Here is a 25537-nt window from a genome sequence, read left to right as displayed (position 1 = left end):
ATAGATAAATAACGGTTGGAAATTTGGTAAGCTTCAGCGTCTCGTTTAAATCCCTGCAACGAGTTTTTATTGTAACACATTTGTTTTGTCGCGTATCGAGAAATAATAAATCGCGCGACACTGTTTTTGTCACACAATATTTTTAAGTCACACGAATGCAAAGCAACGAAACCCATGGACCCTCCCGTCCAGCTTTCTTAAGTAATTCTCTGAATTACAAGCGCTTAGTTCTCAATATCACTTGTAAGCTCACACACATAAGAGAACGGTAAGTAACGTTTCTTTTCTGTGCCTGAGCCGTCCCAACCCGAGAAGAGCCGGGAATGTCACGCAGAGCTTCCCGCTTCCAGGTTCGAACCATTCAGGATCTTAAGCTCGATATTCCGTCGTTTTAGCTTCTAGGAGACGCTTACTCGAACGCGTCGCGTGTCCTCGGTGGAGGCAATCTTAGCGCGCGCTCGGAACAGTACTTAAGTTGTATATCAGGACGGCTGCAAACAATTCATAATTTATTTTCTTGTAAAAAGGGGAAAAAAAAGATTGAGCGCCGTTTTCGCATCACGCTCGCTTCGCCGTCTTTGAAGAAAAACTAAACTCACTTGCAATAACTGACAACTTCCTGGCCCGGCCAGACCGTCTGATCGGCCAATTGTGACAGATGAACATCGCCCTAAGAGACTGTTAACAGTCTAACCTAATCATGGCTTGTTTTGTTAGGAAGGAGCTGAGAAACAAGCTCAGTTGGAGAGATCACTCAGGGAAAAGTCTGCAGTGGAAAAGGAACTTGAAAAGGTGAGTCATGAACTCATTTTTGAGAATGATGTATTATTCAGTGAGTGACACAGGTATACTCAGAAAAAAGAAATCCGAGTGCTCCTACCAGGAGTCGAACCTAAGACCTTCCGATTACTAGTTCGAATGTTCTACCACGGAGCTACAGGACTGAAACTCGAGGGAGCTAAGGCCATTAAACTGGCTAGGTTCATTAGATCTTGCATACTGCTCGGATTTTAATGTCAATGGGTAGCGTATGCGCAATAGAATAAATGTAATGGTATATTTTAAGCCTGGTGAATGAACGAGAATTATGTATTTTTCAGTGAGTGACATAGGCAAACTTGGAAAAAGGGAATCCAAGAGCTCCTATCTAGAGTCGAGCCTAAGACCCTTTCGATTACCACTTTTTAACCCGTCTTATTGGGTGGCAAAACTTTGGAGCGGAATAATTCAGTAAGGCGACCTAGTTCAGTTTCTAACGAAACCGTAGTGCTACGTCTGTGAGCAGTGGAAACGAATATTTGGTTCGGCTATCAATAAAGTTGATAAGTTCATTTTGGCCCGTAAAGAGATTCGAGTGCGCTAAATTACCTTATCAACGCTGTTGATAAACCAAACAAGTTTCAGTTTAGTTTAGTCAATAGCTGAATTGTCACACTTTTAGTTTGTTCATCTGTTAACGTATTTTGGAAAAGGTAGGGGGTGGGTGGGGGTGGCATGCTAGTATTTTCCTTATATCACAATCCGAGAGGCCGTCGGCAAACCAGGCAGCGAGCCAGTCAGTCTGTCAATCATTCATTCAGTCAAATAGAGAGGAGGTTTGGTTTCCATAGAAACTGTGGTGCTGCGTTGGTGGGGGAGTGGAAGCGAATGTTTGGTTTTATCAACAGTTTAGCCACTTCATCAGAGCGAATCCAAATTGAATTATCATCTCTGTTGATTTAACCAAAGTAACCTTTATTCAGACAGACGGTATATGATGCGTTCAACGCAACACGAACAGTGTTCGATCGATTGATCGATCGATCGATCAATCAATCAATCAATCAATCAATCAATCAATAAATCAATCAATCAGTCAGTCAGTCAGTCGATCAATCATGCAGTCAATCAAATTAGTTAATCGGTTTTGTTGGAGCCCACCAATCAAATGATAAAGGAAAAAAAAGGAATAAAACACGAGTGTCCCTTAATAGTTTATAAAAAATTGAAGTGTCCATGGGCACTACACTCTGTTTTTTTTGTAAGAACCTTTTTTATAAGAACGTCAAGGCTGAGATTAACCAAATTTTTAACAACGTATTAAGAACATTAAGCAGGCTGAGAGTCGATTAAGAACGTTTTTATTTTGCTGATCTGTGTATAAAATCAAGGTAACAAATGTAAATTAACCAAAATACGTGAGGGCATGTTTTTTACAACATTACTAATGGTGACGCACATCTCGGTTTGTCATAATCACTTTGATATGTTTCCTGATCACGTCCGCGTTGATTTACTGAAATACATGTAGTGTATATGTAATTTAAGAACATCTTAAGAACGTATTTCAACCTCAAATCGCAAAAAAATATAAGAACGTTCAGCCTCAGCTCCAAAATTAGACGTTGTTATAAAAAAAAAAAACAGTATTACAGTCAATCGATCAGTATGTCTAATGAAGAAAATTTAACTACAGCAGAAAAAAATATTTGACCGTGATAATTTTGAGCTGGTTTCGTTTTTCTCGAAAATCGGTGTTCGTAGCAGAGGTTTCAGTCAAAAACGATTACCCTACCAATGCCAATACGCTCATTCACAACAACAGCAATGTGACCCTTCCTGGTCACTGTAATTCCCCAGAATTTCCTAATTTTGTATTCATGGCATGTTATCTCTCGTACAAACTTGCCATCCTTAGTGTATATGGATGCACCACAGAGGCCTGTGCTTTCTATACCGCCGACGACGACATGTTCTCCTTTAAGGTGGCATCCAATTCCACGAGGATAATATTCTTGATCGAGGTTGATATGAAATTTGGATAGTTGTTCTCCATCATCGGTGAATACATGGATGTAGGAATCTATTCTGTTCACTATCATTATTCGGCCGTCGTTATCAGCAGTTAAATGGGTTGCAAACCTAATTGTCTCTCTATCAAGTTGACGAACAAACGCTCCGTCGTGATCGTACACGTCAATTACGTGTCTGTTTTCAGTGTTCCTCAATACTAGCACTTTGTTGCTAGTGACTGCCATTCTTGCTATGTAGTACTTACTATCATCACTCCCTGCAGGGAACTTAACCAGCAATTCAATTCTTGCTATGTAGTACTCACTATCACTCCCTGCAGGGAACTTAAGCAGCAATTCATCAGTGCTCTTAAAAACCTTTACTTCCAGCTCCAAATCCTCAGCTCCAGGCTTCTTAAGTAATTCTAGTACATAGATGTTGTTGTTTTCATCAGTGGCGAGATCAAACATAGCACATGTAACACGTTCTCTATCGTCATTAATGCGGGTGTTAAAACTGAGAAGAAAATTACCGCTGCTATCAAACACCTTTATATTTTTATCCAAATCGTCTGCTACAATGAACTGTCCGTCCGAGTTTGTAGCGATACCGGCCCTCGGCGTCCTTAGCTTGTTCTCCCTTTGTCCCTCTTGACCAAACGACAATGGTGTAACGCAGCTGTGCTTCGTGCCAACTGTTTCAAGCACTTTTGCAACTCTTCTGTCTCGTAGAGGGTCGACTTTGTCTTCACCGGTATCAACCAAGGGCCAAATCCAGATTTGTTGGTCTTTATTGACAGTGTTCTTGGCATCATAGATGGCGCGGTTTATTTGACAAACAGTGGAAATTATTTGTCTCCGTTTATCTTTGCCAAACCGATCCTTGATATTCAAGGGCCCTTTCTCGAGCTCGACTTTAAAGTTGTTTTGAACATCTGGCAGAGAGTTAAGTTTCTGAAGGCATTGTTCGCATTCTGGTAATGCATTTTCCAATACATTCTCTACAGATAAAGTTGACAAGTCACCAGCGGTTGCCACGGTCTCTATAGCTGACCCTAACATGGTTGCCATGACACGGTATCGAACGGCTGTGACGCGGGTAAACGTGCTCAGGGCTTCGTTGTTGAAGGCTCTAGTCGCTCCTTGACGGGCCATTTTAAATCTTTCTTTGGCTTGATAAAGCGCCCGTTTGGTTTTGTCGCTAAACTCTTTGAGTTTCATGTCGTTCATTTCCGCGGCGAGAGCAACAGTCTTTGCGATAGCTGTGGGTGAAGGAGAGCTGATCTCTTTCAAATGTTTTTCTACGAATGTTCCTGCTGCCCTGGTAGTAGCCTCGCCAGCTTCCTCATCTATTGCTTGATACAAATGCCCGAGGCCTGTTTCAAAAGCATCTATCCCTGACAGAAGATCCTTTCTTGCCAGCCCGTCCAACTTTGTTTTGATGTCTTCCATTTCACGCACGATTACGTCACGAAATTTCTGATCTGCCACGTCGCCGTCTTTGAGTCGCTCGGCCGTAGCATCTCTTCCTTTATTCACGATCAAGCCGATAGTAGCTTTAAACACGGCTGTTATTACTGACGACATATCTGTCTCGAAGTAGAATGGAGTAGAAAGCAGTTGTATTCTGTGATGGTCTAGAAAGGGAGCTTCGTCTGCTTCGTCGCTATCGACCGTAAAGGAAAACCAATTCAAAGTGATGAATATCAATTTTACAATAACTGTCCAAATTCCCGCGCGCTGATTGGCTCGTAGTTATTGTCTATAAGAGTACAGACAATAAAAATGACGTCAGATGTAACGCGCGCGCTTTCTCAACGAAAAATATAGTCAATTCCGCTCGTACTTTTTCCATGTTATTGTAAAAAATCAAATCGACGGCAGTTTTCTATGGTCTATACTCTTATAGACCATAAAATGACGCCATAAAATGTCCAAAACTTGGCAGGAAAACCACACGCCTGCGGCACGTGGTTCCACTTGAGTTTTGAACATTTTTTGCCGGGTGTCATTTTATGGTCTACAAGATGCCCCCCCCCCCCCCCCCCAACGGAATTTACACGGAATGCATAATGTAGCCCTATTCATTCCCCATTGTATGGTTCGCAGATTTTTAAAAACTATCCTCCCTTCGCAATTGAAATAATTGAATGGTTTTATTCAGAGGGACCTCGTGATATTTTATCGTTGTATTACTGGGAATCATACCGGAAATAACTCTGCGATAACGTCATAACCCCCGCTTGAACTGGTCTAGTTTCCTTTGCGTTAAATTATTCGATCTGTTTGTGAAAGCGTAGTTTCTTCGCTGTAAACTCTCCCAATTTTCACCGTTTAAACTGTCGAGTACTAATTAGAAGTTATTATTTTGATTAACCGCTTGAAAAAGGTTTGTTATCTTTTTGAAAATAGCAGATCAGTGTCTTAAATTCATACATGTGGCCGTCATTGAACGAAAACAACCGATATACGTGCCGATAATGGATTTTGATTGGGCCGTTTTTGTTGAAGAATGCTTTATGTGGCCTCATTTATTCCTATTGTATGCTTTGCAGATTTTTTTAACTACACTCTGTTTTTTTTATAAGAACGTCTAATTTTGGAGCTGAGGCTGAACGTTCTTATTTTTTTTTTTTGATTTGAGGCCGAAAACGTTCTTAAGATGTTCTTAAACTACATATACACTACATGTATTTCAGTAAACTCAGTCAACTCAATGCGGACGTGACCAGGAAACATATCAAAGTGATTATGACAAACCGAGATGTGCGTCACCATTGTTAATGTTATACAAAACATGCTCTCACGTATTTTGGTTAATTTACATTTGTTACCTTGATTTTATACACAGATCAGCAAAATAAAAACGTTCTTAATCGACTCTCAGCCTGCTTAATGTTCTTAATACGTTCTTAAAATTTTGGTTAATCTCAGCCTCGACGTTCTTATAAAAAAGGTTCTTATAAAAAAAAACAGAGTGTATCTAATAAAACCGCAAAGTTTAAAAGCTATTTTTCCTTCGCAATTGAAATATTGCGTTACGGTGCTCTAGATCATACCGGAAATTTCTTTCTGAAAACGTCATGACAGAGGCAGATACATATCTGACTTATGCCTTATGCAGGGTTATTTATATTTCCTATTTATCTATTGCATTACATCATTGTAGATTATTCGAAAGCATACCGAAAATTGTTTTCGGAAAACGTCATGACCCGGGCCAGATTACATATCTGACTCAGACAACAGAAGACTGAATACTATTGTTGAAGACAAAAATTAAAGGCGGACAAAAAGTTTTCCCCTAAAAAACACAAAATCTTGACAATCAAACCTTTATTTTTTGAAACTATCCTCCCTTCGCAATTGATGGAATCATTGGGCTATAACCAATACGGAGTAGACATGTCTAGAAGGTTGTTATGTAAATCTTTAAACCTGCTTTTGGATGTTTGACAGCTTGTAGACGACGTTAGCAGTTTCAGAATAGTTTTTTGCTGCAAATGGCGGTCAAGAAATGGGAATACAGAAGTCCGTGAGCTTTCAGTGCCTTGTATTACGAGGGAAAGGGGGTGGGGGAAGTTGGTTTTGGGGGAGGGGCTGTTCTTGCAAATGTACATGTCAGTGGAAATATTGAAATACAGGTGCAGCTTTGTTGACAATTCCTTAACTAGCTCACTAAAACGAGTGTTAATCATGTTTGCGGGCGGATTATCACGATGGTTATGGATTGTAAGTTGGAAAAATAGGCCATGTTTTTTTTCCTGACGCTCTTCCTATTTGTATTGTCAATGTAACGTTCACATGCCGGTATATTGCTTCATTTTACATTCACTTTACCTCAGTTATTTTGAATCTATTGATCCTTCTGTGTAAGATGAAGTAACCGAAAGTACTCGTCACACGTGGGTTTTTAAATACCCAAAACGACAAAGCCTGAAGTACGTACTTTGTATAGGACAGCACCCTGCGTCAGTAGATTTTTTAAATAATCTGATGTTGAGTTATTGCCTGCTAAAGAGCGGAAAACGTCTTCGATCTCGAATTTTTAGATACTATATAAAGTATATTTAACGACCATAATCGTGCAACCATACCCTGCTAAGAACAGGTTCAGACAGGCTGTAAACCTTACGATTTTCAGAGCCACGGGCATAAGGGAGAACTTCCCACCGGGGTGAAGGTGGTTGGGCCGGGGGGGAGGGGGGGGGGGGGTCGTGTGGAGAATTTGATCAAATCTTATCCTCGTCGCCTTGTCTGTGAGGCTGATATTTCTTTGTCCAGCGTGTGTGGGCAGAGGTAAGTTGAATTGGTTTGTACCCCTCAAGCCACGGGGCACGAATTAAGCGGTAGGTTAGATGATAGGAAAACGATATGAAGCGCTTTTCCGTTAGAATGTACGAAGGAGACAATCGTAGTAGTGTTATATGAGCGTAGGTCGTTGTCATTAGACTATACTCATCTTCTAAATAATTTTTAATTGCTGTACTTAGTACAAATACAATTTCATGTTCGAAACCATTTAACACTACCCTCCTATGCAGGCCTAATGTTTCGACTCACACAGTCACTAAAAGTAGTGACTGGAAAAAAAATATTTACAGTCAAAGTCATCTTTGTAAAACCAAAAACCCATTTTGAATCAACGTGCACTTTGCGTCTACTCAGCTTTTGTTAATTCAGGCTGAAAAGGGTAAGAAGAATATAATATTCTTTATGTTAAATTCTGTGAGTTGCTTTCAGCTTCATCAACTACAAGTATTTTCAATATCATCATCGATATCATTGTCATTATCATTATTGATAACACCTGGGCTCGCTGAGTTGCCCAGTTCCTAGACCTCTTACTGTTTTTCATTTCAGTCAATCCGTTTCGGGTCACGTGGTCTGAGCGAAAAAGCGAGGCCTAGACAAAAATCAAAAATTGATACAAATGTCTCACATTGAGCTTTTGTCGCCATTTCGAAAAAATCGGAAGTGGTAAGTTCGAACTCATTTTCGACGCAAATGCTTCGGTCGATAAGTCTCTTTCGAGTGTCTATAAGAGTTGTCAATTCAGATAATTTTTGAAAAGGAAACAAATGGATATGTTGTAATGAAAGGCTCTCTATTTTCAACCAGTTATTTACTACGTTTTTAGAAAGCGAACTAGAGAGTGTGACCCAGAAATTTCGTAGTTTAACAACACCTTCGAAGGAGAAAGACGAAAGTCAACCTTCTTTAATTTTGAACTTTATACTTTTCACTGAGGACTACGTGAGGCTTTTGTTCTTCTTCATTTTTGCATCATGCAGAAAGGGAATTAAACTCTTGACCGGCTTTTAATTTTCAATACATTATTCGGTTGAAGAAAACGCTAAGAGAACGTTCATCAGTATATCAGTCGCAATTGTTTATATGTTAAAGCTCCGTCGGAATAAGGAGGAGTTTGCAAAGATGGCAACAGTCTATCTACAATTAGGCATGCATCCACAAGGGTTTTGAAACCATAATTTGCCGCTGTTTGCAACATCTTATATAGACCCGTATAGTCCGCCATTTTGAAAAATAAAACAAACGCATGCGCAGTCTGTTTTTGTCTTAGATTTGCCCGGCCGTTCGCGTCGGATACGTTACCGAAACGAATTGACAGTGGGGGCCTGGGAGAAAACTGCACAGGGACTTGGCGAGGCTCGCGGCAAAAGGCATTAAACTCTAACGTACCTTCGGCTTCTAATTCGTGAACAGGACACGATTGATTGACTCTTGTTCGTGAGTCGTTTTGTTCCGGTTTTTGTGTCTTGTTTTACCTCATGGCTAAATAAAGCTATTCTAGTTAACCAAAAAAAGTCACTAAATGTTTTCCGGGAAATTTAAAATGGGCCCAACAAGTAAATAATACAGGAATAAAAAGGATAAAACACGAGTGTCCCTTAGATTAGATTAGTTTATTTATTTCATTATCTCTTGTAAATTTAGCTCGTTAATTCAGTTCTTTTCAACTGCCAGAGAGAGTTTAATAAACTTAAACTTACTTACTTATCGATCTAATAGCTTATAAAATTTTAAGCGTACATGTCCATGAGTACTTTCACAGTCACCGCTCGGTATTTCCCATGAACAAAACTTAACTTCATCGGTGATACATTATTTCACAGTGATAATTTTGAGGTCGTTTCGTTTTTCACGACAATCGGTGTTCGTAGGAGAGGTTTCAGTCAGAAAACGATTACCTGGTCAATGCCCCGAAGATCAATCAGAAGTACAGCAATGTGACCCTTCCTGGTCACTGTGCTGTGATCCCTCTGAAGTGATGAATGCAATCTTCATTGTATGTTATCTTTCGTACAAACTTGCCATTCTTAGTGTATATGGATACACCACAGAGGTTTGTTTTCCATTCTGTACCGCCGGAGACGACATGTTCTCCTTCGGGGTGGCATCCAATTCTAAGAGTATCTATATAATATTCAATCAGATAATGTTGATATGAAATTTGGATAATTGTTTGCCATCATTGGTGAATACATGGATGCAGGATTCTCTTCCGCTCACTGTCATTATTCGGCCGTCGTCATCAGCAGTAATATCGGTTACATGCCTATATATATATATTCATCAAAGCGAAGAACAAACGCTCGGTCGTGATCGTCCACATCAACCACGGGTCTATTCTCAGTGTCCCTCAATACTAGCACTTTGTTTTTAGTAGCTGCCATTCTCCTCGAGGAGTACCATTTCAATCTTCCCGCAGGGAACTTAAGCAGCAGTTCAGCGGCACTATTAAAAATCTTCACTTCCATCTCAGATTCCTCCCTCTCATGCATGTTAGGTGAGACCAGTACATAGATGTTGTTTCCATCAGTGGCGAGATCAAAACTGGTAGCACGTTTACCGATTTCATTAATGCGGGTGTTAAAACTGAGAAGAAAATTACCGCTGCTTTCAAACACCTTGATATTTTTATCCCGATCGTCTCCTACAATGAACTGTCCGTCCGAGTTTGTAGCGATACCCTCCGGCCATCCTAGACAGTTCTCCTTTTGTCCCTCTTGGCCAAATAACAATGACCCAACACAGCTGTGTTCCGTGCCAACTCTTTCAAGAACTTTTGCAACTCTTCTGTCACGAAGAGGGTCAACTCTGTATTCACCGGTATCAACCAAGGGACAAATCCAGATTTGTTGGTCTTTATTGAGTCTTTCCTTGGCATCGTAGATGGCGCGGTTTACCTGACAGACAGTGGAAATTATTTGCCTCCGTTCATCTTTGCCAAACCGACCCTTAAATTGATATCCAAGAGCCTTTTCTCGAGCTCAACTTTAAAGTTGTTTTGAACATCTGGCAGTGAGTTAAGTTTTGTTCACACTCTGGTAGTGCATTTTCCAATGCATTCTCTACAGATAAAATTGTCAAGTCACCAGCGGTTGCCACAGTCTCTATAGTGGACCCTAACATGGTTGCCGTGACACGGTATCGAATGGCTGTGACGCGGTTAAAGGTGCTTACATGAGAGGACGCAGTGGAAGTCTACTGTAAGTACGACGTCACGCAGAGATTTAATCTTTGTGGTTCCTTGAGGCGTCTGTAATCTCATTCAATATGACAGAGAATGAACGGCTCATGTTATTCTCACTTCTTTCTTTGCGATCTGGACAGTGTTTTTGAATATCGTAACTCGATACAAAATTACCGCATTACTCCTCATATAAGAAGATGGCGAGGATAAATTCGAATTAAATAAGTCTGTGGCCTGCCAGTGCTTATGTACGTACCGTCTAATGAGAGGTACCAAGCAATTGTTGATCATACCGATCAAAAAATATATATATACCTTTAATTATATAAAAGGGACGCGTCGGCAAAATACCAAGATTGTATGACGCTTTGCTTGGTCACGTACTTTTTTTTGTAATGAATCAACAAGATCGATTTGCGCGAATTTCGCTGCAATTGTATGGTGAAAAAAATATTAACCTGAATTTCGTACGATGCGTCCTGTGGACAAAGCTCGCCATCCTTTTTGACCGGGCCTTTAGATCTACTAGTTGTACATTCACTTCTGGAACACAACATTCCCAGCTAATGTTTCAATTGTTTTGCGATAAGCCGCTGGCTTTTCAAATTTGGATAATAACTATCACTGTGTGGAAACGCGGGCACATATACAAGCATCTTGAAATGCGATCGCGTAATTATTTTACGGCACTGATAAGCGGGAACGAGAAGGAAGCGCGCCCTTCCGAAATTGTGATCGATCATGCCACGAAAGTCGCGTGGAAGTTCATTAGAGAAAAAAAAAGGAAGATGCGCAAAGCAAGAAATAAAAGGAAGCGATTGCTAAGAGCCGCTAATGAAAGCGAAGCCGGACAGATGCGAAGACCAAACCCGAGAGACGTATTCTTCTGCTTTGGAATTGGCGCGTGTTAATTATGCGAAATGGTAGGCATTGAAACAAAGGAAATACAAGGGACAGAACCAAGGTAAGTCTCGCTTAGTCAAGAAGACGTAAGTTATCATAGAAGAGCATTTGCCTAGACAACCACAATTTTGAATATTCACGCTTAACATAAACACGACCAACATGATCTTGCATTGTGCATCATCCGGGTTATTGTTCCGGGGTTAGGCGCGATAACATTCATAGTGTAGCAGAGCGGCCCTTAAAATTTATACTCCTGAACTTACAATGAAATGGAACAATCCATACTCACTTTCAGAGCAGGGGGCACGACAAATTCACTTTGTGCTCGAAATGTCCAAATTATAGATGTATTTTCACACCAGACAAAACCATAATGAGGGGACTATATAGAACACTTTTATCAGTGAGGTCAGTATTTTACAAAAAAGCAATAAAAAACACGCAACTATATAGCTGGTGAAGTAATGAAGGAAGTGACTATGAAGCAAACTCGTAAAAATAATTAAATGCAAAATAAAAAAATGCACAGCCAATGTCGTGGTTGATATCGGTGTCATGGTCTCGTGTAACAAAACAAATAACGCTAATACACCAACTCAGCCTTTAATTTTTCATCCATCAGAACGGCGGGTGTCCCACCTGATACGGTCTGATGTAACGTAAAAAACGCTAATACAGCAATTCAGCCTTTAATTTTTTATCCATCAGAACGGCGGGTGTCCCACCTGATACGGTCGGATGTAACGTAAAAAACGCTAATACAGCAACTCAGCCTTTAATTTTTTATCCATCAGAACGGCGGGTGACCCACCTGACACGGTCTGGTGTAACGTAAAAAAACGCTAATACAGAAACGCAGCCTTTAATTTTACATGGTATGATGTGACAATGCAGTCACCAGTGTAGCCAGGCATCGGTCAATTGATATCGATCAGAATGGTGGATACCCCCCCCCCCCCCTTCCCCCCTTACATACACGCTCTAAAATAAAATGAAGTAATTTATTTCCACAAGACTGAAGGTTGTTTCTCCTTGTACAGTTTACTATAGTATCGTTAATATGATGGAGCAAGACAGAGGTATGCATATACATGTACATGTCTCACAACTCCTGTCGCGCGTGACTTGAAGTGCGCGCTTTCCTCGCGTTTTGCGCTCGCCCGCGAAACACACACGAAAAATAACGCTTGTTCTGCGGGGCCAGTCTGGTGTTTCTTCTATGGAAAAGTGCGTGTGCATTTTGCTTTCGTCTAAAAGTTAACTTTTTTTCCGGTGCAAATATCGTACTCAATTTTCGGGTTCTTTTAGCCTCTCCGAAAAATCGAGAGACAATTAGTGTATCTGGTATCGCAGATTATAAGTGAAGAGAGACAACTAGTCACAACATTAACAGAATGCCATGGGATCTGATAATTTTGTCCACATAAGACTGCCTTACCCGGCTCAACCTTTTTTCTTACAAATATGATAATACTTTAAAGTAAATTTAAACTAATAGAGAACAACTGTTTACTATGGTAGTGCCATGAATATGCATATTCTACAATATTCACCATAATTAATGCATTTGTCATTGTACTGTGTTGACAATAACACTCGTGCGATCACTTTTTCCAGGATTTCACTCCCAAGCTCACGATGTCTTTTTTTATGTTTCTTCTAACCGTGTCTCAAGGTGATTTAATAGCGCGCTTGATTTATGTCTGCCCTCTTGAATATACTCCGGGAAAATGTTGCACTTCATTTCAGAAAACGTATCATTTGTTCGATGATTAAATTTAGATCATATTCTTTCGGCATACAATTTTGTGGTCTCAAAACAGAATAATCTAGGAATGCTAGTAAATTCTGCACCACGTTACTCACAGTAGAGAACGCCTGTGTCCTGTTATGCGCGTGATTGTTTCGTAATCGAAACCGTATATTTCAATACCAAATCATTTGCAGGATCCCGTTACAGCATTTCTTGCCTCTCTTTCCTTCTCACGTCTTCTCTTTTTCCTTCCTCTCTTCTGCCCTAACCTTTCTTCATAAGTATCTCTGCGCCAGTAAATGGCCCGCCTTTGCGAGCTATTTTAGTCGGCCGCGTCTGCCATTTCGAGTAGCGCAATTACATTGTACATTTGCATTTACTCTAATTTCACATCACGTTTTTATTTCTTGGCACTTCTTGATGATCATATTTCTTTACCCTGCCTGGTCTGTTTTCGATTTAATTACATCCTCCATGACATAAAAACAGATTACGACACCTTGCAAGTCCCAAAAGAAAAGAAACCGGGTGAGTCTTAATTTGAGGAATGTTAGGAATGCTAGTAGATTCTACTAGCATTCTTTTGCGGAACTTACAGTCGAGCCCGCCTGCGTCCTGTCATGAGCCTCGTTGTTGAAGGCTCTAGTCGCTTCTTCACGGGCCATTTTAAATCTTTCTTTGGCTTCAGAAAGCGCCCGTTTGGTTTTGTTGGTAAACTCTGTAAGTTGCATGCGTTCCATTTCCGCGGCGATGGCAACACTCTTCGCGACAGCTGTGGGTGAAGGAGAGCTGATCTCTTTCGAATGTTTTTTCTTCGAATGTTTCTTCTGGCCCGGTCATGTCCTAGCCAGCTTTTGCATCTAATGCTTGGTACAAATACCAGAGGCCTGTTTCAAAAGCATCTATCGCTGCTAAAAGATCCTTTCTTGCAAGCCCGTCCAACTTCGTCTTGATGTCTTCGATTTTACGCACGATTACGCCACGAAATATCTGATCTGCCACGTCGCCGTCTTTGAGTAGCTCGGTCGCAGCATCTCTTCCTTTATTCACGATCAAGCCGATGGTGGCTTTAAACACGGCTGTTATTATTGATGACATATCTGTCTTAGACGAAGAAGAAAGCTTGTGTATCCCTTGAAGTTTAGAGACGGAGCTATGTTGCTAACAAATATGAATAAATTCCGAGGAGTGAATGTGGCATAACAAAAAAACCAATGTAAACAGGTAATTACTTTTTGTCAGAGCTGACAAGCTCTCCATGACCTGTTTTGATACGTCTATTCTTCCTTTATTTCATAGGTCAAAGTTGTGACTAATTGCAGGCGGGAAAACTTCTTCTGTTATTTGATAAAAAAAAAAATTCTTTCATTTTTATCAAGTATTCAACCGTATGTAGCCCAAAATGAGGCTAGCATAAAGTAGATACATAAGAGGCTGATTGTTTTAAAGATTGTGCGTTTGATTTCGCTCTGGTTGTTGATGCGGTAAATCACTTTATTTTATTTGAGCTGTTTAAAGAGCTTCCCATTTTCGTCGATTTCATGATAGTAAAACCTGCTACTGTAAAACTGGACATAGACTTGCATGATTCCTTCATGTATGCATAGCGATACGCTAAATACAAAGAAAATAATTCAACGAAGTTAAAACCGATAAAGAGTTTCCCTCAAAGAAATAGCTGGAAAACTATGTGTAGCTGATTGATGGAATCATTCAGCCATAACCAATTCTTGGTTTTCACTGTCACGCCGATTGAAAAAGAAAAAAATCGAAACCATTCCATGAATGAAGTCAAGAGATTGACATGGTACAGAGGATACATAAATAAGGCATCTGTCCAAGTGTCAGGTCGGTGTGGCTTTCCGTACTCGAGTTATTTGACAAAATGTTCCACATAAATTTATAGAGCTTAGTATGGAGACCCCATGTTTGTGTCCCTCTGAGGGGCACAAACATGGCGGCCGGAAATACGAAAAAACATCTGGAGTTCCCTTTTGCCAGAAAAGATGTTTGTTTGCCCTTGTGAATTTTCGAATGTTTAGATTAATATTTCTCCTCAAACTTAAATTGTTTAAAATGCTGAAAATCGCCCGAAGAGTCATTTTTAAGACACGGAAAAGCTCTGTCACGGCCGTCCTCCTGATGTCACGCACGATGGAAACTCGGAAATTGCCGAAACTGTTCTATTTTCAAAAGGAAGCACTACATGGAGCTAAGAAATTGTAAACAGACATATTTTTAGGTAATCTTTCCTTGACTGAAGGTAAAAATTTTGTAGGCCTCCCAGTTTTGAATTCTAGAATTTGGTGACGTCAAGTGAAAACCAAGAATACAGATAAGACATGTCTAGGAGGTTTTTATGCAAATCTTTAAACCTGTTTTCGGATGTTTGACAGCTTGTAGCGAGACGTTAACAGTTTGAAAATATTTTTTCCGCTGCAACTGGCGGTTAAGAAATGGAAAAAAAAACAAGTCCGTGAGCTTTCTGTGCCTTGTATTACGTTCGGAAGGGAGTACGCTGTTAAGAACTGATTCGGACAGGCTTGAAACAGGCTTGTCAGGGGCACAGCCATATAAAGGAGAACAGCCCACCGGGGTTTGGGGAAAGGGGGGAGTTGGGGGGGGGGGGGGGTCCGACAAAATCCCATCCTCGTCACCTCGTCTGTGAGTCTCATGTCTTTGTTTCCTGTGAGGTTAACCAGAGGTAAATTGAGTTGGTTTATACCCCTCAAGCCACGGGCCTTGAATTAAGCGACAGGTTAGATGGTAGGAAAACGAAATAAAGCGTCTTTCCGTTTAATTGTACGAAGGAGACAATCGCACGGGTGGTGTTATCTGACCGTTGATCGAACCCGTTAGACTTTGCTCATCTTCTAAGTAACTTTTATTACGTGTACTTAGTACCAGTACAATTTGATGTTCTAAACTACTTAACGCTACCCTCCTATGTAGGCCTCATGTTACGACTCACACAGTCACTAAAAGTAGTCATTGGAAAAAATTTTAAAGGTCAAAGTGATGTTTCGAAAACCAAGGATCCAATTTGAATCAACGTGCAATTCCTGTCTTCTCAACTTTTGTAATAGGCTGAAAAAGGAAAGTAGAATATAATTTTGTTCTGATATTAAATTGTGTAAGCTGCTTTCAGCTACACCAACTACAAGTACTTTCAATATCACTATTTGTTATATGGCTGGCTCCGTGAGCGGGCAAGATGACTCAAATCCTGCGCTGTGATTGGCTACCCGAGCGGGCAAGATGGAGCTATCTTGCCCGCTCGGGATTACCCGTTGTCCGTCCGCTTGGCATCGAAAGTTTAATCCCGAGCAACAATGAAATCTTTTCTTCGATTTTCTCGTTGTTCTGGGGGAAAATGCTCACTAAACTGTTCGGTAAAACTGTCAACATTTACCTAAGGGAAAGGAAAGAGAATGGTATCATCCTGGTGTTGTGAAAAGTTTGTTTCAGCTCAGTAAAATGAATATGAGTTGAATTGGCGAGTTGCTCTGTGTAGATAGATTGATTTTGTAAAACTTATTGTCTCAAGTCGAGTACTAAATTGATTAGTTCTCTAGGTTTGCAATGACTGTATTCAAATCACAACGTAGTGAAAGTTGCGTTAAGTGTTTAGAGCAGTTCAGAAAAGCGTTTTTCTCAAGTTTTCCGAAGAAGCTCACGTGTTTAATTTAGCCGCGTCTTGCTTGTTGTAAACAACAAAATCTTATCAAAGCTTCGTCCAGTTTTCTGATTTACCCGCTCTATTTTTCGGCTTATATATGTTTGCATATAATTTCAAAATTAATTGTTTCATTCGAGAATTATTGATTGGAGGCCAAAAACTTTGTAAAAATGTTTATCATTTACGCCACCGCGCGATTGGCTGACTGAAATGGCGAGTCTGCCGGATTCTATTAAAATCTTCCCGCAATTGCAAAAATCTAAATTTTTCGTATTCAATAATGATATGCTCCCTTTAAGCCTTCATAAAGTTAGAGCCTTAATATAATTTAGGTTTACGTGTGCATTAAGAAAAAGTATTCCATGTAAGAAAAAAAAAATATAGAAGAAATTATTTGCTATGCTTTTTGAACAAAAGCAGATTTATAGTAATGTTAATAGTAATAGTAACAACAACAATGATCACGTGCCACTTCAACAATACGGTAAACTAAAATTTAAATGCTTCTCAAAGTCAGCTACAGTAAACACCCGCGTAAAAGAAACGGCAAATTAAGAACCTCCAGGCCGAAATTTGGTCAAAATAAATACCGCACATGCAAGCACCGCTTACTACTCTTCTCTACTAACATTTCAGCCTGTTGCAAAAAAATTACGGGTTCTTTTTATGTGGGTGTTTACTGTCATTCGTAAGACTTTAAGCGAAAATTATCTTAGGCACGAACGACAACTGTTGAAGTTAAGTGGTTAATTTAATGTCATCTAACGATCACGAAGAAGAGGAAATTAGCAGCAACCATATCTGCCTATGCAACACTTGCGTTTAGCAAACAACGCATTAAGGGTAGAAGTTGTAGCATTTAAGACCGTACCTCCGCTGCTTTACTCTTGAGAAGAACACCCATGATTGCTGCAGTGGCGCTCATTTCACAATTTCTCTGTTTTAACAGAACAGATTCCGCAACGGCTAGGCTTCCGAACCACGTTGAACGTTTCGTGTTCTTGTTGACAGCAGACGTGAGAAGAAAAGAGTAAAAAATTGGAGCTCTCTCGCGCCACTCCTTGCAAATATCCTCCAAGTCAAACTTCTCCAGATCCTTTTTTCCCGTTTTTCTGACAAGCGAGGGTTTTTTTTTGGAACACAGACCAATTACTTCCTTCGAGACCACTTTCATCACCTTTTCATAAATGTGATTTCTCACCGGCAGGCAATTCATTACTGCTGTCGCAATTCTTGAGGGTACTCCATGAGCGAGCGCTTTGCCAACGTTCTGGTAAGTCCCGTGAAGTGTTTTGTTCAGGCTTTTGCTGGGATACTGCACGGATAACCTTACTTGCTGAGTTTCCACGAGGCTGTTTTCCCTGTTTGCCGACGAACACGAAGGAGTTGAGGTCAATGGAGGCCGAAAGTCTTGTGTTGTGTCAACGTGCGGAAACACTCGATAATTCGGACCGATTTGCTGAACCGGTGATAGGAAGCCGCGGACATAACTAAGCGGGTAGCAGTGGCTGAATGTCAAAAGAAGAAGCACAAGTGGTAGAAGGTCTGTTAGCCGAGCTAAATCAGCTAAATTCGAGTGTTCTCGACGCCTTCGCTCGGTTTGTTGATGGCAAGCATCCACTTATTTCTTCCTGATCTCCATCTGTAGGTCGAATCAAGCGTTTAGGCCTTGGCCTAGCTTGAAAGGCGTCTTGAATTTCTTTTCTAGCTTCTTCTACTTTCTCAGTAGCTCGCTGAAACTTTAACGGCCGCTTATAGCACAATGTCTTGCAAACAAACAATTTAGTGTTCGCGTCGTTAGCGCAGCAGTTGACGTCTAGTATGTTCAGCGTCAATTTTATGATTTCAGCGAAATTGTGAGAAGTTTTGCCGAAAATATATACTTTGTCTTAACCAATTTTTTTCGGTGTCTCCTCCGCCATGATCAAAAACACGAGCTAGATTATCTGCCACAACCACATTTTCGCGCGAAATCTTACGTCATTTAGATTTTCTGGCATGTGATTGGTCTGTTCTAAAGACCGCAAACAAACCGCAAGGACAATAAGAAAGGAATGCAGTTCGGATGTCAGCAGCCGCTTCTTTTGGGGGGAGCGTTGCGTGACAGCCCAAAAAACGACTGCGAGGGAGACTAAGCCACCTTATAAGAGCTGCTACATCGTCCGGTTTAACACTGAGCTAATCCTATGAGCAAACGGGAACTACAAGCAGTCGAGGTTTTTTGGGTATTGAAAGTGACACTAAAAATAGGTGACACCAGTGCCCCTTTAAGCTGATAACAAACTTGGAACAACACACAATTACATAACGTGATTTGATAGCAGTTTCAGTCAAGTTCAACTGACGTCCATCTTAAACTACATTGCTGAATGTCGGAACAAAAATAACAAAAGAAAACAATCGGTTACCTAAGCGCTAACGATGCATTTCCGGTACTTCGCGCTTTTTGACCCAAACATTCCTAGCAAACCAAAAACCAAAAACCAAAAACCAAAAACAAAACAACAAAACCACCTTTTTCGAGACGGACAACAAAAGGAGCGAAAAAACAATTCAACAATCGTCAACTTTATGACAAATGACGAGGAAACCGAAAAGAAATCCCGAGGCTTTATGACATGTCAAGAATTAGAACTGAATAAACAGATTTAGTTTATAGTTGTATAAAATAAATGGCAAAAGGCTCATTCCTACAACAACAACAAAAAAAAAAACCTACTTGGAGACGGACAACAAAAGGTGCGAAAAAAGAATTCAACAATCGTCAACTTTATGACAAATGACAAGGAAATCGAAAAGAAACCCTGACGCTCTATGACATGTCAAGAATTAGACACAGACGGATTCAGTTTCTCGGTTCACATGGTTGTATAAGATAAATGGGAAAAGACTCAGCGCACGCCATTGAGTTGTGGATGCTCTTGGGAAGTTTACTTATCACTCAACAAGCTAAAGTCGCCCACACTTCTTTTCTCGCTCATAGGAGCCTTCCGCGTGCATCGATAGCTCGGTAGTGCGCCCTGTTAACTCCCGATATTAACGTGCATTTTCTTTTTACTGCCTCGTGTTATGTGCAGCGTCAAAGGCCGGGCAGAGGGTATGGTTTTTGCTCTGAAGTAGGTTCTAGAGTTTAACCACTCAGTCACTCAGTTTCGTTCGAAAGTTTGAATTGAAATGGGTATGAACTATGGATTCTAGCAAGAGAGGATCTCTCTTGATTCTAGAGAAGAGTTCCAGTTGGAAAAAGGGCTCCGGAAAATTACATTTTTTGGTCCTAAATTTCAGAGCGGAAAACCGCAAAAAACGTCTGAACTAGTAATTGGAAGGTCATAGGTTCGACTCCTGTTGGTAGAACTCGGATTTTCTTTTACCAAATATGGCTTGTGTCACCTTTTGAAAAACTGCATCTATCAGGGAATAAATGTAATATTTCTCAAGCATTCCGTTTTCAAACACTATATCTATCAGTGTAATAAATGCAATATTTGTCACGCATTCCGTTTTCAAACACTGCATCTATTCAGTGAAATAAATGTAATGTTTGTCACGCATTCCGTTTTCAAACACTGCATCAATTCAGTGAAATAAATGTAATATTTGTCACGCATTCCGTTTTCAAACACTGCATCTATTCAGTGAAATAAATGTAATATTTGTCACGCATTCCGTTTTCAAACACTGCATCTATTCAGTGAAATAAATGCAATATTTGTCACGCATTCCGTTTTCAAACACTGCATCTATTCAGTGAAATAAATGTAATATTTGTCACGCATTCCGTTTTCAAACACTGCATCTATTCAGTGAAATAAATGTAATATTTGTCACGCATTCCGTTTTCAAACACTGCATCTATTCAGTGAAATAAATGCAATATTTGTCACGCATTCCGTTTTCAAACACTGCATCTATTCAGTGAAATAAATGTAATATTTGTCACGCATTCCGTTTTCAAACACTACATCTATCAGTGAGAATAAATGTAATATTTGTCACACATTCCGTTTTCAAACACTACATCTATCAGTGAAAATAAATAATATTTGTCGCGCATTCCGTTTTCAAACACATCTATCAGTGAAAATAAATGTAATATTTGTCACACATTCCTTTTTCAAACACTACATCTATCAGTGAAAATAAATAATATTTGTCGCGCATTCCGTTTTCAAACACTACATCTATCAGAAATAAATGTAACATTTGTCACGCATTCCGTTTTTAAACACTACATCTATCAGTGAAATAAATGTAATGTTTGTCGCGCATTCCGTTTGCAGGCATGAGCAGGAGAAGTCTCACGGTGCCTCAGAAAATAGCGAACTAAGAAGAAGATTAAAACAACTGGAGGAAGAAAACGAAGAAATGTCGGATAACAGACTCAAGTTGACAGGTAAATCATTTCGTTTTTTTACACGAATAGTGTAGATGCTTTGTTCTCTGTCATGGATGTTAAGGTGACCTAAAACGGAAATGAAAACGAAAGTCATAATTTTGTCCAAAATTCATGCAGTTTTACTCCTCCCTCAAAATCGGATTACCCCCCCCCCCCCCCCCCACTTCCCCCTTAAAATGCAAAGAGGAAAGAAAATTATGTAGCATGCATAGAGTTTCACACTAAATTAATAGAGGTTCTTTAGTTATGACTTGCAATTTTTTCAATGGCCATCAATAGCTTTAGACTAAGAAAAATCCCTTATTCTTCTCTGAACAGTCCGCTTAGGTTCAACCAGGGTTGTCTAAAGTAAACAATAAGCAAATGGCCGCGCAACGAAAATGTTGCAAGTGTACGCAGGATCTGTAAAAGATCTAATCAGCCAAAAATATAAATGCCTCAAATTTCTGCAAGGTTGTTCGGACTGCGTTTAAACTTAACAATACAGCGACATGATAGAGACCAAACCTAGAATCAACAGAATGCGGCAACCGTGGACAGCTGTTTCGAGCTGGCTGGCTCTCGTCAGCACGGTGTAGCACAGCAAGAAATAGAACAACCAACGCCGGCTGTATGTGAAAATCACTGCCTTTTTCATGATCTCAGCCGCCCACTCTGTAAGACTGTTGCAGTGAATCTTTAGATTTTTGGCAAAATTGGTCACCTACTCCAAAAAGTAAAGCCATCTACTTCACAACCTTGTGACACTGACCTGCTATCACTTCACTTGTCCCCTGGCGCCAAGATAGCGCATAGGGTCTCCACATGTGCTTTCCATCGATTCTTGTCTTGCGCTGCAGTGTGCTCCTCGCTCCAGGACTGCCACCCTGCTTTGGACCTCTCTTTTTTGTCTACTGTGCGCCGCCAAGTTGTTTTCGGCCGGCCTTTCTTTCTCTCTCCCTCTGGGGTCTATGTTAGGACTGTATCACAGTCATTGTCAGGTTGTTGTCGGAGGATGCGTCCAATGAATCGCCATCTCCTTCTTCTTACCTCTTCACTCAACCTCTCCGCGTGAGCCCTTTCCAGTAGCTCTCTATTACTGATTTTATCTTGCCATTTAATCTTCCCCCTTCTCAGGCATCGGTTCTGAAACACATCGATTTTCTTAGTATCACTTTCGTTCATTTTCCATGTTTCGCAACCATACATGAGAACTGGTTTCACCAGTGTTTGGTATGGCCTGATCTTCGTCTTCCTCGACACACTGCTGGAGTTCCATACTCGGTTTAGCTTCACGAACGCTCCTCTCGCTTTTCCTGACCTCGCCTTGATGTCTTCTTCACCACCCCCTTGTTTACATACTGTGGCTCCTAGATAGGTAAACTTCTCTATATCTTCTAACGCCAGACCATTCACTGTGATGGATTCGTTTTTCCTCGCATTTACTCTCATGACTTTGCACTTCCCGACATTTACCCGAAGGCCTGTCCTTTCTGCATTCTCTACTAGCTCGTTTGTTTTCAACTGCACGTGTCTTTGCGTTGAGGAAATTAAAGCTACATCGTCCGCGAAGTCAAGGTCCTCAAGTTTTGACGTAAATTTCCACCCCAGTCCGGTTCCCTCCTCCTTCACACTATGCCTCATTGCCCAGTCTATAATGAGCACAAAAAGAAAACCAGACATTGTACATCCTTGTTTGACACCAGTCGTTAGCTTGAACCATTCTGAGGTTACCTCTTCCTCGACAACATCACATTCAAAGCCATCGTACAGCGTTTTAACTATGTTGATGATCTTCTGACAACCCTGCAGTCAAGTTTGTTTTGTGGTGAATCTTGTTGTGGTCTTTCATTCAGCGCCAGTGCTTTGTGTCACTACTCTGTGTACCGTTGTATCACATCACATCTGTTGATTGTTTCCTTTCCTTTTAGATGAAATAGACAAACAGAAACGGAAACTTCTCTCCGCCAGGCAAGCCAAAGAAACCGCTGAACACCAATGCGTCACCGAGGTATTTACCACATTGATTTTGTTTTTTGTTTAGTCGGAATCAAGCGCGGTTTTCATGCATCCATGTCAACACCACTTGCTAAGTTCTGCTTTCTCCGCGTAGATTTAACCCGCGCAGAAATATCCCTGTGTTAGTAGGCACCACCCATAGGGAACCCGAGTATCTCGAGATGCACAGAACGTATGCACAGTAACAAAACTAGGCACCGTCGTTAAAGGAAGATACGTTTTAGTTAGCAGACAGTTGTCTTTTTTCAGGTTGCAGCGCTTAAGCAGCAACATGAAATACGAGAAAAGGAGTTTGAGTCGCGACTACGAAACGTCGAAGAGATGAACAGACGGTCAGTGAACGAACTCGGAGAAATGCTGACTGCGCAACAGAAGCTCGATGCTCAGTAAGTGAACTGTTATAGTATTCTATTATTGTGCCGGCCACTCAAGTTTTGAGCGGTTTTCAAATGAGAGGAAAAAAGGAAAACAATAGAGAATTTTACATCCGAGTTTACCGCGAACAGCAAACCGCTCGTGGTCACGTGACCAGTTTTCCACGTCACGTTTGAGGTTTTCGACGTGCGTAATTCGACGTGGAGAGGTAGGTTTTCACGTATGTCATTTACCTTGAAGCTTTTAGCGTATAACTCTTGTTTTATCTCACGTAATGATACAAAAGTTTTGCGGAGCCAGTCTTTATTCATTAACAGAGGCACAAACTCGGGCGAAATTGCTAAATTTAATGAATCCTATTGGATCTTGAAAACAAGTGCCATTCATGGCTGCTGATTTAAAACGGCGGCCGTAAATTTGCAAGAAGAACTAACTCGAATTGCGTTTGAACGTCGAACCGCAAACGGGTAACCGCAAACCGCGGTTAGATGTTCGAGGTAAACTCATATCCAAAATTCTCTAATGTAAGCCCCGAACAAGAGTCGTTTGTTTCATTTCTTCTATCCTGAACCACTACACCAACGAGGACTAGCTGCCAAGGATTGTAATTTTTATATGGAGTTACCCATCTCAATAAATAAAGCTAACCGTTTTGTAATCAGTGTTTAACCCTAAACACTGTAGATTGGTTCCTAGCCCCAAAGCGCAGTTGCTTTCCTGACTGGAAATCTCGGCACTCATTTCTCTGCCTAAGAAATGGCGTTCTATCCCCGTGTACATCAATACTACGAAGATAAGAAATGCGACGTTGTGTAAACATCATAAGGTACCAGAGGTCAGTTTGGGATATGGAAACAAGTGTTATTTGTAGATGAACTCCTAAGATTAGATTAGATCCCAGGACTTTCCATACACCAGTCGACTGCTCTAACCTCTAAGCTAATGAAAGACTGGTGGCAAGACATTTACTTCTTGTATATTTGACTTGTGTCCTGCAAGCTATCAGGATGCCTTGCTTGGAGTATTCTGAACTAGCGCCACCCCTGATTTCATTTTATAGTAAATCCCATTTTTCAACGACCTAGGCTTTTCTGCTTTCCGCGGCCAAACGAATGATTGTTGGTGTGCGTTGTTTTAAAGTAATCCGTGTCAGCTATTTTTAAAGTACTTTGAAATTCTCTTTCAAGAGAACCTGAAAATGATACCCCTGTTTTGTTTAAAGTTACCGTACTAATGTACTGGAACTTTTTACAAGTGTCTTACGATTCGCCTGAAGGAAAAAATATTACCCAACGTTTAGTTGTGTTATGTCAAAATCGCTGAAAACCTATTACAGTAAGACCTTTTTTTTACTTCAAGAATTATTGAGAAATATTCCTCTTGGTATTAAGAGTATTTGGTTCACGACAAGTTAAAGGATACCTTTTTCACAATTTAAGAATAATTTTGAGGAAACGCCATCAAATTGCCAATGACATTAGCCCTTTTGTTTCTACAACGTTCTCAGTCAAGTTGCTTGGAATGCTCTGTGCCAAATGATTAAGATCGATTAAAACAATCCAAGTACGTTAAGTTCCAATTCACAGAATATCCGTTCAATGTAATGATAGTTCGGAATAATTTAGCCTACGCCGCAAGTGGAACATAACCGGTTTGATGATAATTTAAAACCGGTTATTACCAGGCTGACATGTCTTGGAAAATTTCTGTTATGTCGGTAATTTTGGCATGCGTTCATTTCCCCGTGGTAAATGTTCAGTATTTCCAAGTAAAAGAAGTAGAAATAATTGGAAAAGGAAAGTTTCTCGACGAGGATGGGATTCGAACCCACGCGTGCAGAGCACATTGGATTAGCAGTCCAACGCCTTAACCACTCGGCCACCTCGTCACTAGGACACGGTACACTGAAATTATACAGGTTATGTTGAATGTGGCATTAAACTGTTCAGGTAATTTGCGTTTTTGAGTATGCTCACAAAATCGACCTCAGTTAAGGCTTACTAGCCATTGTATTGGATTATTTATATCCTATGAATTAAAGAAAAACAAGTCTTCTTTCTCCGCCATGTTTTTGTTCTAAATGCTTTTATCAGTGTCTTAGTTGTTCAATTTCTTCCTAAAGGGTGAAGACAATTTAGAATTACAAATTTAAGAACGGACT

General features: G+C 40.4%; 3 protein-coding genes, 1 non-coding gene and 1 pseudogene across 6 annotated transcripts in view; 1 reads left to right on the top strand and 4 right to left on the bottom strand.

Moving 5' to 3' along the window:
- The window catches only part of LOC146471550 (uncharacterized), a 71067-nt gene extending 66368 nt beyond the window's left edge, over positions 1-4699 (bottom strand). The window contains exons 1-2 of one of the 2 annotated variants that reach the window (XM_085120121.1): positions 2413-4699; positions 1988-2009 (exon numbers count right to left, since the gene is read on the bottom strand). In XM_085120121.1, the coding sequence (XP_084976247.1) occupies positions 2532-4358 (1827 nt within the window). In that variant the 5' untranslated portion in view covers positions 4359-4699 and the 3' untranslated portion in view covers positions 1988-2009; positions 2413-2531. Of the gene's footprint in view, positions 1-1987; positions 2010-2404 lie in introns of those variants that run through there. The other variant, XM_085120120.1, reaches the window with a different exon arrangement.
- The window catches only part of LOC146471544 (uncharacterized), a 65874-nt gene that overhangs the window by 16954 nt on the left and 23383 nt on the right, over positions 1-25537 (bottom strand). The window lies entirely within an intron of this gene.
- LOC146471545 (uncharacterized) overlaps positions 1-25537 on the bottom strand; it is a 61839-nt gene that overhangs the window by 16954 nt on the left and 19348 nt on the right. Inside the window, exon 2 of the mRNA XM_085120732.1 lies at positions 8475-8567. The gene's annotated coding sequence lies outside the window, so the exon portion shown is untranslated. The remainder of the gene's footprint in view (positions 1-8474; positions 8568-25537) is intronic.
- The window catches only part of LOC146471546 (sodium channel and clathrin linker 1-like), a 59871-nt pseudogene that overhangs the window by 22122 nt on the left and 12212 nt on the right, over positions 1-25537 (top strand). Inside the window, exons 4-6 of the transcript XR_014866782.1 lie at positions 20888-21000; positions 22914-22993; positions 23251-23387. The product of XR_014866782.1 is annotated as a sodium channel and clathrin linker 1-like (transcript). The remainder of the gene's footprint in view (positions 1-20887; positions 21001-22913; positions 22994-23250; positions 23388-25537) is intronic.
- On the bottom strand, positions 25183-25264 carry Trnas-gcu (transfer RNA serine (anticodon GCU)). The gene has a single exon. It is a non-coding gene; the product is annotated as a tRNA-Ser (tRNA).

Source organism: Pavona decussata, unplaced genomic scaffold, assembly GCF_977016875.1.
Source record: "Pavona decussata unplaced genomic scaffold, jaPavDecu1.1 SCAFFOLD_102, whole genome shotgun sequence".
Lineage (NCBI taxonomy): Eukaryota > Metazoa > Cnidaria > Anthozoa > Scleractinia > Agariciidae > Pavona > Pavona decussata.
Note: the sequence above shows the minus strand (reverse complement) of the source record. Positions and strands in the feature narration are given on the sequence as shown.